The sequence below is a fragment of the Pristiophorus japonicus genome, unplaced genomic scaffold (genome assembly GCF_044704955.1).
Source record: "Pristiophorus japonicus isolate sPriJap1 unplaced genomic scaffold, sPriJap1.hap1 HAP1_SCAFFOLD_389, whole genome shotgun sequence".
NCBI lineage: Eukaryota > Metazoa > Chordata > Chondrichthyes > Pristiophoridae > Pristiophorus > Pristiophorus japonicus.
Genome location: NW_027253750.1, coordinates 303,415 through 319,863, shown reverse-complemented (window position 1 = coordinate 319,863; position 16,449 = coordinate 303,415). Strand labels below are relative to the sequence as shown.

At 46.1% G+C, this 16,449-nt stretch overlaps 1 protein-coding gene across 3 annotated transcripts in view; it reads left to right on the top strand.

Annotated features, from left to right (window-relative positions):
• Window positions 1-10,095, top strand: part of ilf3b (interleukin enhancer binding factor 3b) — a 53,517-nt gene extending 43,422 nt beyond the window's left edge. For 2 of the 3 annotated variants that reach the window (XM_070872948.1, XM_070872946.1), the window contains exons 20-22: window positions 6,963-7,322; window positions 7,912-8,025; window positions 8,976-10,095. In XM_070872948.1, the coding sequence (XP_070729049.1) occupies window positions 6,963-7,322; window positions 7,912-8,025; window positions 8,976-9,106 (605 nt within the window). In that variant the 3' untranslated portion in view covers window positions 9,107-10,095. Of the gene's footprint in view, window positions 1-544; window positions 1,215-6,962; window positions 7,323-7,911; window positions 8,026-8,975 lie in introns of those variants that run through there. The other variant, XM_070872949.1, reaches the window with a different exon arrangement.
• The last annotated feature ends 6,354 nt before the right edge of the window (window positions 10,096-16,449 follow it).

The following is a 16,449-nucleotide window of genomic DNA, read 5'->3' as shown; positions in this document are numbered from 1 at the left end:
GGTGCAGTCCACCAGCAGATCAATGAGAGTGAGCCTCTGCTCTGGCGCTCAGCACATTGAGAGTGGCATCACAGCTGATATCCTTTCATGCTGACTCTGTAGCAGGGTCATGGGTGGTGATTAGGAGCAGAAACACTGGCTTCCCCTCTTTCTTTCCCCTTTCCCAACAGCCTAGGGTGATGTCCGTTGTAATCCAATGGCTGACTCCACACAGACTGGACTTTATCTATGGCTCCATCCTGCACTTGCCAAGCAGCCCTCTGCTGAGCCTGGGGTCAATGCCAGGAAACTCTTGTGTATCTTGTAGTGCTGCAGTTTGTACACACTGCTTATTGCTGAATTGTAGTTTTATATTTCTCTGCTTTGTAAGCCGCACGAAGCAAACCTCTTATCAACAAACTGAAATCTGTACACAAGGAAGCAGCTTGCCTGAGAAAAAGCCACTTGCACGAGGTGACAGGAGCAGAGAAATCTAAAAAAAATTGGCATTCTACCTTTTACCAAGCACGCCTAATTTTTTTTTTCTCTCTGCTCTGTCTCCCAGTTGTAGGTGACTTTTTCAAAGACAGCTTCCAAGATTTTCCCTCTGGCTAGAGGGTGAAAATTCATACAAAAACCTGCCCCTCCCACTTTGGTCTAATTCATTTGATCTGTTGACGCCCAAAATCTGTAGATACATGCTGGACTGCTGCTTCATCTGGATTCTGATTTCTTGTCGTGCCCACTCAAATGGCAAATACCCACTAGTTTTTGACTCCGAATTCTGGCATCCATCAGAGAAGTGTTTTCTGTCTGCAGAATTTGTCACCTTTTATATTGATGAAACTTTGGGGAGGAGGCTTCAACAAGACCATGGCACCTGCAAAGCAATAAATCTGTGTTCAAAGCAATGGAGAAGAAAAAGGATTTCACTGTCCAAAGAAGCAATTGTGGTTCAGAATACTTTTTTACCCAATGTTGACAGTCCAGTGTGATCAGCTCTTGGGCCTTATTGAGTGTTGGCCTGAGTTTGAAGTTTAAATCAGATGTACGTCGAAGGTTGTCTAAATATATTCGGTGATGTGCAACATTGACCGAGCATGCAGCAGGAGCAGTTTAATAGAGACTGGATGTAGTGTCCCCATCAATAACTAACCAGGCGATTCTACATCTGGAACGTCACATACCAGCACTGCTTAAAGGCAGGATTTTGGGTCCGATCTGTGTTTTTTTTTTTAAAGCCCCAAATAATTTAAAACCTTGGATTATAAAGCTTGAACGCGTTGCATCGAAGTGTTTGTGATGCAGCGGTTTGTGGGCTCACACCTTCTGGGAGTTGTGCTTAATGCAGTTGGTACCACTGGGAAGGGGCATGTCATTTATATCAACTGATTCTGGGGAGTTGCTGCAGATGACGGTGCTATGATTCTGGCCAAAGTTTACAGGATAGTTAACTAGTTTACAGAATGCTTGTAAAGGAGTACTCTGAAATGACAACCTGCTTTCCCCTCCCCCCCCCCCCCCCCCCCTGGCCAGATTTGTGTTACCAAAAGTGTTGGATTAACTTGGCATTGGTTCAGGCTCTAAAGGCGCTAGAAAACTGGGACTGAACCTCGTCGCATTTTGCTGCTTAAAGCATATAGTTTCCCTGAAAACATGAAGTATCGCTCTGCCTGAAACAACCTCAGTACTGATTCAGGTGTCGCTGAAGTAGAATTGTCATACTTTCACACACTGCCTTATGACACCTTTCCATCCCTGTAATTTCATCTTCAGCTCTGCCCATGAATCTACCAGTGTGTAATGTAAGTATAAATGAGCAGGGTTTACCTGTTGGACTACTGTATGGATTCTGGTTGTTGTATCGGCAGCCTTCAGTGTCTGTGCCTATTATGTGAATTAAGAGCAACATTTCTGGGAACTGAAAAGACGTATCGATCCAACAAGTCTTGCTTTTATACATAAACCCACCTATCTTACTATATCCCTCATTTCCTTCTCGCTGCAGAAACTCGCTTCATTATTGAGCCCAATACTGTCACTTCGGTGGATTACAAACCGCTGTGTTTCCTCTCGGTGGAGCAAAATTGCACCAGACTTGTGCAATAGTTCCATCCATCAAAGAGCAGTCCAGTTAGTCCCACACCCTCGCTCTTTCCCCATATCCCTGAAATTTCTTTCTCCAAATATTTATCCAGTTCCCCTTCGAAGGCTAATATTGAATCTGTTTCTACCCCACACTCAGGCAGTGCATTCTGAATCCTGACCACGTGCTACGTTTATATCCATTTAAAGTTTTTCCTTATGTCACCTCTGATTCTTTCGCCAATCAGCTTAAATCTGTGCCCTCTGGTTATCCCCTTCAGCCATCGGAAACACTTTCTCCTTACTATCTCTAAACCTTTAATGATTTTAAACAGTGATCAATTTTCCTATTGCCCATCTCTGCTCCAGTTTCTTTAGTTTATCCACATAACTAATCACTCATCCCTTGAACCATTCTAGTAAATGTCTTCTGTACTCTCTCAAGTCTTCATGTCCTTCCTTCCTGTGGTGCCCAGAATTGGACACAATACTCCAGCAGGGACTGAACTAGCGTTTTGTACAGGTTTAGCATAACATCCTGCTTTTGTACTCTGCCTCCAAACCCAGGATCCCATGTACTTTATTAACTGCTTTGTTAACCTGTCCTGCCACCAGCACCCCCAGTTCTTGAATCCCCTTGTCTCCCACCAGTCTGAAACTGCCATTCACCACAACTCTCTCTCTATCCCGTAGCCAATGTTGTATCTGTGCTGCTGCTGCCACTTTTATCCCATGGGCCTCAGTTTTACCAACACTTCTAATGTATGTTACTTTATCAACTGCACTGCTCGCATCAAAAAATTCCAAGTTGGTCAGAAACTATTTGCCCATAACAATTCTGTGCTGACTCTCCTTTATTAGTCCATGCTTGTCCAAGTGGTTGTTAATTTTCTCCCGGATTCTTGTTTCTAAAAGCTTCTGCACCACCGATATTAAACTGACTGGCCTATAATTGGCAGGTTTATCCTTCTCCCCTTTTTTGAACAAGGGTGCAACATTTGGAATCCTCCAGTCCTTTGGCACCACAGGATTGGAAGATTGCGGCCAGCACTTCTGCAATTTCTAGCCTTACTTCCCTCAGCAACCTAGGATGCATCCCATCCGGATCGGGTGACTTATCCACTTTAATTACCGCCAGCCTGTCTAATACCACCACCTATATTTTTAATCTCCTCAGTTTTTGACACAGTCCCTCGCACTCGTCAATACAGCTCCGTTGTCCAGCTCAGTGGGACATCCAGTAAAGGCTTCTTTTCCTACCCCCAGCCCCCACTATTCCAGCAACCACCTCATTTACCAGAGCTTTGGCAAAGTCCTCTTTCTTGATAAACACTGATGCAAAGTATTAATTTAGTACCTCAACCATGCCTTCTGCCTCCATCAATAGTCTCCATTTTGATCCCTAGCACTCCTGACAACCCTTTTACTGTTAATATACCTGTAGACCTTTTTGGATTCCCTTTTATGTTAACTGTCAATCTTTCTCTTTCCCCCCCCCCCACTCTCTTTACCCTCATTTCCTGTACTTTTTATATTCAGCCTGATTCTCCCTTGTATTATCAACCTGACCTTTGCCATATGCCCCTTTTTCTGCTTCACCCTACTCTTTAACTCGTCATTCAGGGAGCTCTGGCATTGGTTGCCCTTTCATTCCCCCTTGTAGGAATGTGCCTAGACTGGTCCCAAACCGTGTCTCCTGATTTTAGTTTGTCCTGTTTATCAACATTATACCTAAATTAGTTTAATTTAGTTCAGTCTCTCCTCCTGGTGCTCAGAAGTTGCTAAGTTTTTAGATATGAGAATATAACTGCAGCATCTGTTAAGATTTATTTTGAAGGTAGTTTCCCTTTTTAACTGTTTCAGTGATTCTCTAAAGTAGACTGTGCCCTTCACACTAGAGTGCTTCTTTAACCCACCCCTTTCAGACAGTATGTGGTTCACTGCTAACCACATTCACTGCAGTAAACTGCACCAGACCTTGTAGGCTGCATCTTCATTGAGTGGAATATTATCCCACCAATCCAAAGTTTTACTGGTTGAAATTAGCTGTAGTATTTTTGGGGCAGAGTACAACATGCTGTCTCTATTTGATTCAAAGCGACACTGCAGGGATTCCTCGCTTTGTTCTTGCTGGGCTTGATTTTAATGTCATTTTAGACCAGTAGTGTTTCCTAGTGTAGGTAGTATAAAACTTGCAGCAATGTACCACCCTACCCCATCAAAAATAGCTTTCAGGTGAAGCAGTAGGGTTGCAATTCTTCATGGGATGTTCTGTATGATCTATTTTATTGTGCCTCTCTTAGTTAACATTTTAACGCTCATTTTTATGTGTTGTAACTTTTTTTCTACGAGAGCAATTGTATAGCATCCTGAACAGGACCGATGTCAGTTTGTTTCATTCAAGTTCAATAAACGTTTTTAAGGAATAAATGCAAGTTACGAGTGAAAATGGTTTTAACCAGGGATGGGCTGAAGTTGTGGTGGCGGCAGTTTATTCTGCCTCTGCAACATTCAGCTCTGTTGTCTGTTTAAATATATTGTGTTGACCATTATTCCTTGATATTTTGAACAAAGTGTGGTCGTTACCCATCCTGATTTGTTACGCCCTCCAGCCTCTTGAGAGTTATGTGGAGGGACCTGTGATTTTCAGAGAAATGAAATGGGATGGTGGAATGCAATCCCCTTAGTGCCAGCATAAAACTCAGGTAATGAACAGAATGTGACTTGGTCCTCCTGAGCTGTGGCCCTTGTTTTGAAGCTTGGGTTTGTGCAGAACGGAAACTTTTCCTAATGGATGCTAAATGCTTTTATCCAAAGAAACCCCTTTGGGCTGAATGCACCTAAATTGCTGATGGGTGTGGCCATGTGAATGCATCACTTGTGTAGCGCCACAGATTAACTTTGTTTTTAATGCATTATTGCAATGTGGGCATCACTGCCGCGGCCAGCATTTATTGCCCATCCCTAGTTGCCCTGAAGGTGCTGACCTGCAGTGTGTGAGGTGAAAGTGCCCCCATAGCACTAATCGTAAAGGAACTGCGATGTCCAAGTCGGGGTGGTGTGTGATTTGGAGGTGACTGTTCCCATGCACCCATTGCCCACGATGATCGAGGTTACAGGTTTGGGAGCTTCTGCCAAAGAAGCTTTAGTGAGTTACTGCAATGCATCCTGTAGGTAGGACACACTGTAGCCATGGTGCACTGGTGGTCAATGGGGTACTGTTTGAGTAGACTGCTTTGTCCTAGATTGTATTGAGTTTCTTGTGTAGTTACAGCTGCACTCATCCAGGCAAGTGGAGAGTATTCCATCACATTCCTGGCTGGTGGATGAGAGGCTTTGGGGAGTCAGGAGGTGAGCTACTCACTGCAGAATACCCAGCCTCTGAGCCGCTCTAGTAGCCATGCTGTTTGTGGCTGCTCCCACAACTCCCTCCCATTGGGTTTCCGCCCCGTGTGACGCACAAATTATCAAGTGACTGGTGTATTTTCCTTCCTTGGCCTATCCGCAGTCTTTGACACTGTCCCTCGCACTCATCAATACAGCTCCATTGTCCAGCTCAGTGGGACATCCAGTAAAGGCTTCTCTTCCTACCCCCAGCCCCCACAGCGTTAGCTCAGTTGTTCTCAGGATCTATCCTGTATTATCTATATGCTGCTCCTTGACCGAAGAAATGGAGTCGGCCTCAAAATGTATGCTGATGACAGCAGCTCCAGCTCTCGACCCCTTCATTGCCTCTGTTGTTAGACTATTTGTCTGACATCCAGTCTTGGATAAGCTCTAATTCAACATTGGGAAGACTGAATCCATTGTCATTGGCCCCACCAGTAACTTTGCTCACTCGCGACTGATTCCAACCCCCTCTTGTGGCCTTGGTACTCTGTCTCTGTAACCTCCTCCAGCCCAACTCCAGCCTCTTGCACAACCCCCTCATCATTTCCCCATTGGCAGCCGTGCCCCAAGCTCTGGAATTCCCTCCCTAAGCTCCTCTACCTCTCCCTCCCTTCCTTTAAACTCTACCTCGATGAGCAAACTTTTGGTTACCTTACCTACTATGCTTTTTTTTTCTCTGTCCTATTTTGTCTGATTAAGCCTCTGAAGCATCGAGGGCCAATTTGCTCAATAAATGCAAGTAATTGCCGGATCGGGAATGTTTTCATCCACATGCACGATCACACAATGCATTCTGAGAAACTCAATACCGCGCCTTAAATTAACCCATAGACTGAAGTCCTAGCGTTGTCCAGGTGCATCCAATTTCAAATTGTCTTCATGGTGCTTCTCTGTGGTGCGGGCATTGTGCTGCAATCCCTCTGGCACCAGGTTCCAGTTTGCCCTTTTATCAGAAGCAGTCCAACGTTGTAATCTTGTCGCCTGTAGGAGTGGCCTCTTGGAGCTTGTCCGTTGCAAACTTCAGGTGTGATCATTAAGCTCCACCACAAATCAGGAGAACATTAAGATCTGTCTCCAGTTTTCTCTCTGCCTCCAGTGCCTCACCCATGTAGCTGTTGATGTATGAGCCTGATGGCAGGCTGTTTGACCATGGAGGCTGACCTTGACCATGCCTCATGTCCAAGGCCATTGATGGTTGGTCTCATGCAAGGAATAAGGTGCCCAAGATACTGCCCCTGCCCGCCAGCCCTAGCCCACCTGCAGGCAACTGGACTGCTGCCCGAGATCGGCAACAACGCACGGACTGGGGGGCAACTTGGGGTCTTTGGACTGTCCTGCATCACGGCAAGCAGGCAATATCTGAATCTTCAGCTTTACTTGATTTGGGGGGTCGAGTAGGGGTAAATTGAGCTCCTGTTTGCAGATCTGGTCTAAGCTAGATTTAGATTTGACTTGGAGTAGTTTGGCTAAAGTGGGTGGACACTGTTAAATGTTTCTTCACTCCACAGGTAATTACTACAACAGTGGTGGCTACTCCAGTTCAAGCACTTCAGGGGGCTACTCCTACAGTCAGAATGATGGTTATACCCCTCCACCAAAGAAACCAGTCAAGACACAACCCCCCCTGCAGAAGCCCTCGTACGGTGGTGGAGGTGGAGGTGGGGGTGGAGGTGGAGGGGGTGGTTACCAGGCTCCACAGTCCTCGTACAGCCAAAACCAGTACAGCAGCTACAGTCAAGCCCCGCTTGCAACTCCAACAAAACAGAAAGCCTACAACAGCCAGAACTATTCCTACTCTGGTTCCTCCTACAGTAGTTCCTACCCTGGGCAGAGTGTTAGCGCTAGCGTGGACTACGAACGCAAGGGTGGTACGTATGTGAAATTTTTCTTTATCTGACTTTTGGATATGCGATGAATTGTTCTGTGTAAAAGGGTTTGTTTGGTAGCAGGAACTTAAGCATATTAATATCGAACTCCCAACCAAAGAGAAATAATGGTGCAAAGCTTGGACCGTAAGAGTCAGAAGCGTTCGGAGATAGGGAGGACTCTAAAGCAATATGAGGTCCCAGTGAAAGATTAGATTCGGAGTGTTTGCAGTGAGGATATAAGGAGGAGGAATAGCGTATGTAATGTGCAATCTGAAGCTTAATGAGGTGACACGCTTCATGCCTCTGAACTCTGCTCCCCATTGTCTGAAACGTCATGGTGGGGCGTGTTGCATGTAGTGTGAGGTGACGGTGCGATTAAACTGTTGCTCTCAGATCCCGAGCAGCTCATCCATGAGTTGCTGTGTGGCCAGCTACACTAGTGGAGCAGGAAATGACTTCCAGTTGGCGTGCTAGTATTTTGAGCTTTGCACCCATACCAAGTCCATCAAGCAGAGAATGCGCACATTCGGAGGTTTGCATGGTAACCAGTTGTGAACCCAATTTCTCAATCCTTTTTGCTGTTTTGTAGGATACAGTGCTTCATCATACGGCTCTGGTGGGGCTAGTTCGTATTCTTCTAACACATCAGGAGGCTACGGAGGAGGTGGCAGTGCTAGTGCCAGTGCTGGTGGCTCGTATACTGGTAAGATTCGATGGAAATTCTTGAATGTGATCAATTTCATGCCCTTACTAATTAGTTGCAGTTTGAATTTAATGTTCTACACAGCGAGGCTTTTCTTGGAACACTTCATTTTTCCTGCTTCAAAAAAAGGCAGGCAAATGGGAGCAGGGGACAAAAGTCAAAAATCAAACCGTTATTAAGGACCAACTACAATGTTTGGAATAATCTCAGGCAAGAATGTTAGGTTCAAATCAGTTCTTGTGCTAAGCTGAGAGAATTGGGGGTTGGAGGAACGGGGTTCCGGGGGTGCTAAATGTCACTGATACTTTTTCCCTTTTGTTTGATATTGGTCTTTCACGGTTTCCCCTCTTTCTGCCTTGAAAACACTCCGTGCTGGAGTATGGTTCTATCTGGCAACAATCCTCCATTACCTTGCCCGTCTTCCTATTCATGTGCAATTCCCTCACTCAACCTCTTTCTCCTCCTTAAAACCTACCTGTCGCCTATCCTAATATGGCCTCCTGTGACTTGGTGTCAAATTTTCTTTGATAACGCTCCTGTGAAGCGCCTTGATGTGTTATTACTTTAAAGGCACTAGCTAAATGCAAGTTGCTCGAGTTGGTGCAGAATTACAACTTCAGAGACTGGATAGATCCAGTAGCCAAAATTCTCACACTTGGCACGCTCTTTCTTCCCTCTCTTCCCCCTCCGTCTTTCACACTCTGTCTTTCGCTTCTCTCTCTCTCTCACTCTCACTCTCACTCTCTCTCTCTCTCTCTCTCACTCTCTCTCTTTCTCACTCACAGAACCTGGCACCATCCTGTCTGCCCAGTTCCTCTCAACCATAGTAGGAGTGAATGGCATGACTTTTGTAGAAACTACGTGGTAGCTGGATCTGTCTATCCAGGGAGGAGATATTTAGGATCCTGTGGGACCTGCCCAACATTGCTAACACTGTAAATTGTTCACAGGGTATCCGTCCCAGAGTAGCTATAACACACCAACGTCTGGCGGATATGGCTCCAGTCAGGCATCCTATTCAAGCCCAGGTGGGGGCTATGGCCGAGGGGACCACAGCATGAACACCTACCAGTACAGATAAACAATCCTGTCCAGGACCTGTTACAGAAGAGCCTACATCCCCTTCTGTTTGATTTTCTAACTGCTGTATCTTTTTCTTAAATGCTGCCGATGATTTAAAAAAAAAACATCTTGTGTGACCACTTTCCACTAGCACTGCGTACTCTTACGGTCAAGTTTAATGGCATTCCTGTAGTAAGTAGTGCTGTGGTGTGCAATGCTTCAATGTGACATTCAGGATCCAGACTTGGAATTCCAACACCATTGACCAGCACATGCTGCCTTCTGGCCAGAATAATCTGTTGATGATTTTTGCTCTGGCAGAGAGCCCAGTTCAGATAATTCTGCATAGTCATAATTGTATAAAATGTTAAATTATTGCGCTTGTGATTCCGAGGCAGTGGACAGAGGCCTTGATAGTCAGCAGTGTTCTCAACTACTGACCAAATAAAGAGCAGTGTATTGGGCAAGATGGTGGCTGTACTGACACCAGATCATAACACAGCAACTTGGTGTTGGGCCTGTCTTGAATGAAGGTTTTTTTTTCTCCCTTTCCCATCCTTTGGCCATTTTGGCTGTTAGTGCTCTAACACTAGATCTGAACTTCAGTAGCTTTTCTTTTTACCAGACTTGGTGGGGAAGATTCCGATCCCTGTGTTGGCACCTTCAACGGTTCCTTTTTAAAGTTGTTTTTAAATAGTGTGCCGAAACACGTAATGCATTCTGGTTCCTGTAATCCACTTTGTAATGGTCATTTTTGCCTGGCAGTTGTGAATGCTTTAAATCTATCTGTAATGTATAATCTCTTCAATGATTTTCTTGCAGAGTTGTCTAGAAGTGAAGCTTTGTTCTAAAATGTACTTCTGCTTTTCCCAGTTTAGTTTTATATAATTGTGTGAATTATTTTACGATGCCATGTTTTGTACTTTTTTTTTCTGTATTAGTTGAACAGTATTGCAGTTGAGCTTCCTCTCAAAGTGGTTGAATAAAATGTTTATAAAGTAAAACAAATGCTGTGATTTGTTGGATCGTCTTTGACTTGGTACACTCCCCTTTCCCTTTCTGAAGGCAGTTATGAGCAGGGACCTGGCTGTGGAATGAGGGTAACACTGGCTGCACCTGCTGGTGTTTTCGAATGATCTTTCACCTGGTGTTCCCATGACACTGCTCTTGCTCTTCTTGACAGTAGAGATCACCAGGCTGGGGGAGGGCTTTAATGAAAGACCCTCGATAGCCCATCCAACTCTGCCGACTCAAGTGCAGCAGGAACCTGGTCCCTGTGTTTTGTTTTTGTGTGTGTTGTGCCAAACTAACTCCCTCCTCCCCCCCCCCCCCCCCCCGCAAAAATAGGACCATACATGATTAATGCCTCTTGCTGAAACTGTGGTTACAAATATAAATAGATAATTGACATTATAGTTATATTGCAGGACTTCTGTGCCTGCTGCAATATATTCATCGCCACAGTCCTCTGTCTCACTCTCCAGCAAGTAAAGTACAGGAGGTGGAGGGTGAGATGGTCATCCTCTGTTGGAGCTGGTAGGGGAAGGGGGGGCAGCATTGACTGAACCAATAGCTGTTTATCGAGCAGTGTTTGTTGAATAAAGTGACTCCAATAATCAGACTTTTTTTTAAAATCAATTTTGGGGGAAATGGGCACATTTAAATAAATACAAAATCCCTTTTGGTTCATGTACAGAAAGCAATGCTGCACTGACTGTCTTGTTGTGGGAGCAGACAGCGGGGCTGGGGGTGTGTCTCAGGTGCGTGTTAGCCTTCATCTCTTGCTGGGGTTGGAGACCTGAGCGAGTGGAGCCAGACGGAACAAATGCCTCATTTGAAAAGATGAAAGAAAATTGCTGCGTGTTGCACAGACAGAACATCTCACCTGCCTGTCTGTGTGTGTCTCTCTCGGTTCTCTCCTCTCCCTCTCTCTCTCTCCCCCCCCCCTCTCCTGTCTTTGTCTCTGTGTCTCTCCCTCTCTCGTTGGGAGCAGTGTCGAGGAGGTGCGTGGTGAGGCGTGCTTGTGCAGCTACAGGGAGAAGGCAAAAAAGCAGAAAGGTGATGTCACAGCCAAGGGGGTAAGTGATTGGTGAGTAGTTTTTCTTTTTTCTCTTCGAGAACAGTGAGTATACTTTAGCATTGTTGCCAATTTAAGTTAATCTAAGGGTTAAGTCATGGCAGGAGAGCTCGGTCACGTGATATGCTCCTCCTGTACCATGTGGGAACTCAGGGACACTTCCAGTGTTCCTGACGACTACGTGTGCGGGAAGTGTATTTGCCTCCAGCTCTTGACAGACCGCGTTGTGGAATTGGAGCTGAGGGTGGATTCACTCTGGAGCATCCGCTTTGCTGAGAATGACATGAGTAGTACGTGTAGTGAGTTGGTCTTACCGCAGGTGAAGGGTCCACAGCCAGATAGGGAATAGAAGACCAGCAGGAAGAGCAGTGCAAGGAAGGTAGTGCAGGGGTCCCCTGCGGTGGTCACCCTGCAAAACAGATACACCGCTTTGAGTACTGTTGAGGGGGATGACTCAGGGGAGGGCAGCAGCAGCCAAGTTCATCGCACCGTGGCTGGCTCTGCTGTACAGGAGGGCAGGAAAAAGAGTGCGAGAGCAATAAGCGATAGGGGATTCGATTGTAAGGGGAATAGATAGGCGTTTCTGCAGCCGCAACCGAGACTACAGGATGGTATGTTGCCTCCCTGGTGCAAGGGTCAAGGATGTCTCGGAGCGGGTGCAGGACATTCTGAAAAGGGAGGGAGAACAGCCAGTTGTCGTGGTGCACATTGGTACCAACGACATAGGTAAAAAAAGGGATGAGGTCCTACGAGACTAATTTAAGGAGCTAAATTAAAACGTAGGACCTCAAAAGTAGTAATCTCGGGATTGCTACCAGTGCCACGTGCTAGTCAGAGTAGGAATCGCAGGATAGCGCAGATGAATACGTGGCTTGAGCAGTGGTGCAGCAGGGAGGGATTCAAATTCCTGGGGCATTGGAACTGGTTCTGGGGGAGGTGGGACCAGTACAAACCGGACGGTCTGCACCTGGGCAGGACCGGAACCAATGTCCTCGGGGGAGTGTTTGCTAGTGCTGTTGGGGAGGAGTTAAACTAATATGGCAGGGGGATGGGAACCAATGCAGGGAGATGGAGGCAAACAAAAAGGAGACAAGTAAAAGTGGAGGGCAGAGAAACCCAAGGCAAAAAACAAAAAGGGCCACTGAATATATAGGGGCTGCAGGAGGGGTCAAAACTAAAAATCATGGTTTAAAAACTAGTATTAAAACACTCTACCTAAACACACGCAGCATTCGAAATAAAGTAAATGAATTGACAGCACAAATCATTACAAATGGGTATGATTTGGTGGCCATGACAGAAACGTGGTTGCAGGGTGGCCAAGACTGGGAATTAAACATACAGGGGTATCTGACAATTTGGAAAGATAGACAAGAAGGGAAAGGAGGTGGGGTAGTTCTGTTAATAAAGGATGATAGGGCAGTTGTGAGAGACGATATTGGCTCTAATGAACAAAATGTTGAATCATTATGGGTGGAGATTAGAGATAGTAAGGGAAAAAGTCACTGGTGGGCGTAGTTTATAGGCCCCCAAATAATAACTTCAAGGTGGGGCGGGCAATAATCAAGGGAATAATGGAGGCATGTGAAAAAGGAACGGCAGTAATCATGGGGGATTTTAACCTACATATTGATTGGTCAAATCAAATTGCACGGGGTAGCCTTGAGGAGGAATTCATACGGGATTGTTTCTTAGAACAGTATGTTACAGAACCTACAAGGGAGCAAGCTATCTTAGATCTGGTCCTGTGTAAGGTGACAAGAATAATAAACTATCTCCTAGTAAAAGATCCTCTCGGAATGAGTGATCACAGTATGGTTGAATTTGTAATACAGATTGAGGGTGAGGAAGTAATGTCTCAAACGAGCGTACTATGTTTAAACAAAGGGGACTACAGTGGGATGAGGGCAGAGTTGGCTAAAGTAGACTGGGAACAAGGACTAAACGGTGGCACAATTGAGGAACAGTAGAGGACTTTTAAGGAGCTCTTTCATAGTGCTCAACAAAAATATATTCCAGTGAAAAAGAAGGGCGGTAAGAGAAGGGATAACCAGCCGTGGATAACCAAGGAAATAAAGGAGAGTATCAAATTAAAAACCAATGCGTATAAGGTGGCCAAGGTTAGTGGGAAACTAGCAGATTGGGAAATATTAAACGACAGCAAAGAATAACTAAGAAAGCAATAAAGATAGATTACGAAACGAAACTTGCGCAAACATAAAAATAGATAGTAAAAGCTTTTACCGATATATAAAATGGAAAAGTGACTAAAGTAAATGTTGGTCCCTTAGAAGATGAGAAGGAGGATTTAATAATGGGAAATGTGTAAATGGCTGAGATCTTAAACAATTATTTTGCTTTGGTCTTCACAGTGGAAGACACAAAAACCATGCCAAAAATTGCTGGTCACAGGAATGTGGGAAGGGAAGACCTTGAGACAATCACTATCACTAGGGGGATAGTGCTGGACAGGCTAATGGGACTCTAGGTAGACAAGTCCCCTGGTCCTGATGAAATGCATCCCAGGGTATTAAAAGAGATGGCGGAAGTTATAGCAGATGCATTCGTTACAATCTACCAAAATTCTCTGGACTCTGGGGAGGTACCAGCGGATTGGAAAGCAGCTAATGTAATGCCTCTGTTTAAAAAAGGGGGCAGACAAAAGGCAGGTAACTATAGGCCGGTTAGTTTAACATCTGTAGTGGGGAAAATGCTTGAAACTATCATTAAGGAAGAAATAGCGGGACATCTAGATAGGAATAGTGCAATCAAGCAGACGCAACATGGATTCATGAAGGGGAAATCATGTTTAACTAATTTACTGGAATTCTTTGAGGATATAACGAGCATGGTGGATAGAGGTGTACCGATGGATGTGGTGTATTTAGATTTCCAAAAGGCATTCGATAAGGTGCCACACAAAAGGTTACTGCAGAAGATAGAGGTACGCGGAGTCAGAGGAAATGTATTAGCATGGCTAGAGAATTGGCTGGCTAACAGAAAGCAGAGAGTTGGGATAAATGGGTCCTTTTTCGGGTTGGAAATCGGTGGTTAGTGGTGTGCCACAGGGATCGGTGCTGGGACCACAACTGTTTACAATATACATAGATGACCTGGAAGAGGGGACAGAGTGTAGCGTAACAAAATTTGCAGATGACACTAAGATTAGTGGGAAAGCGGGTTGTGTAGAAGACACAGAGAGGCTGCAAAGAGATTTGGATAGGTTAAGCGAATGGGCTAAGGTTTGGCAGATGGAATACAATGTCGGAAAGTGTGGGGTCATCCACCTTGGGGGGGGGGGGGGGGAAAAACAGTAAAAGGGAATATTATTTGAATGGGGAGAAATTACAACATGCTGAGGTGCAGAGGGACCTGGGGGTCCTTGTGCATGAATCCCAAAAAGTTAGTTTGCAGGTGCAGCAGGTAATCAGGAAGTCGAATGGAATGTTGGCCTTCATTGCGAGAGGGATGGAGTACAAAAGCAGGGAGGTCCTGCTGCAACTGTGCAGGGTATTGGTGAGGCCGCACCTGGAGTACTGCGTGCAGTTTTGGTCACCTTACTTAAGGAAGGATATACTAGCTTTGGAGGGGGTACAGAGACGATTCACTAGGCTGATTCCGGAGATGAGGGGGTTACCTTATGATAGATTGAGTAGACTGGGTCTTTACTTGTTGGAGTTCAGAAGGATGAGGGGTGATCTTATAGAAACATTTAAAATCATGAAAGGGATAGACAAGATAGAGGCAGAGAGGTTGTTTCCACTGGTCGGGGAGACTAGAACTAGGGGGCACAGCCTCAAAATACGGGGGAGCCAATTTAAAACCGAGTTGAGAAGGAATTTCTTCTCCCAGAGGGTTGTGAATCTGTGGAATTCTCTGCCCAAGGAAGCAGTTGAGGCTAGCTCATTGAATGTATTCAAGTCACAGATAGATAGATTTTTAACCAATAAGGGAATTAAGGGTTACGGGGAGAGGGCGGGTAAGTGGAGCTGAGTCCACGGCCAGATCAGCCATGATCTTGTTGAATGGCGGAGCAGGCTCGAGGGGCTAGATGGCCTGCTCCTGTTCCTAATTCTTATGTTCGTCTCTCTCTCGTCTCTCGTCTATCCCCCCTCTCGTGTGCCTCCCTCTCTTGTGGCCGTCATCTCCTCCTTTTCCCCCAATAATGGGTGCTCCATTCAGTCGCTGGAGGTGGAGTTCCTAGAATTGGTTCTCGAGGGTCTTTAATATCCTCACTCTCCTACAGCGGGGGAGACCTGGGACTGTCCGAGCTGTGGGAAAGAATGTTGGTAACTGCCTCACACATACCTGTACACAGACATGTACAGCAGTCTGGGAGCATTCGGGGGGGGCTTATCATCTTAAGGCTGTTTTTCTTGTCTTCCGTAGTTGCCTTGCCGGTGCCATCCACATCTTCAATAAATGTTGCATACAGGCATGTGTGACACATACATGGCAATGTACAACACACCTGATAACGTGCATTTAGTGAGTTGTGTAGATGGGTGCAGGAGATGGCAAAGACAGATTAAATTATGGCAAAAGTGAGAGAGGGTGCCCACTCTCCCTGGGGTACAATTCCACTGTGCTTGGCTTACCTCAACGCTTCGCATATACGCTCATTCCTTTGTGAACTTCAATTTGTCTGAGCAGCTCTCCGTTATGAGGGGGGCAATTCAGGCTGGGATTGTGCTGTTAACAGTGAGGAATGACCATGGCTGCAGGGGTGGGGATGGTAGAGAGGTGTTCCATGTGTCTGGCCTGGGCTTGCCAGTGCGGTAGATTCCAATGGGAATATCTTGTGCCCAGGGGCACAGCCTCCCATACGACAGGATTCACGGATCATCCTCATCGGCAGTAAAGGGGTTAATCTGACTTCAGCCGAAGGCTCACGGGATATAGTGGCCTTTAGTCTAAAATAATGAAATCTATGGAACCCTAAATTCCAACAGTAAATGAAACGCCCATCCTATAAAACCAGCAAATAGGCGGGCGAGACACTGCCTGAGGGGGCGGTCTCTCTAATCCCCCTCGCTGGGGGCGGGGTCTCTAATCCCCCTCGCTGGGGGCGGGGTCTCTAATCCCCCTCGCTGGGGGCGGGGTCTCTAATCCCCCTCGCTGGGGGCGGGGTCTCTAATCCCCCTCGCTGGGGGCGGGGTCTCTAATCCCCCTCGCTGGGGGCGGTCTCTCTAATCCCCCTCGCTGTGGGCAGGGTCTCTAATCCCCCTCGCTGGGGGCGGGGTCTCTAATCCCCCTCGCTGGGGGCGGGGTCTCTAATCCCCCTC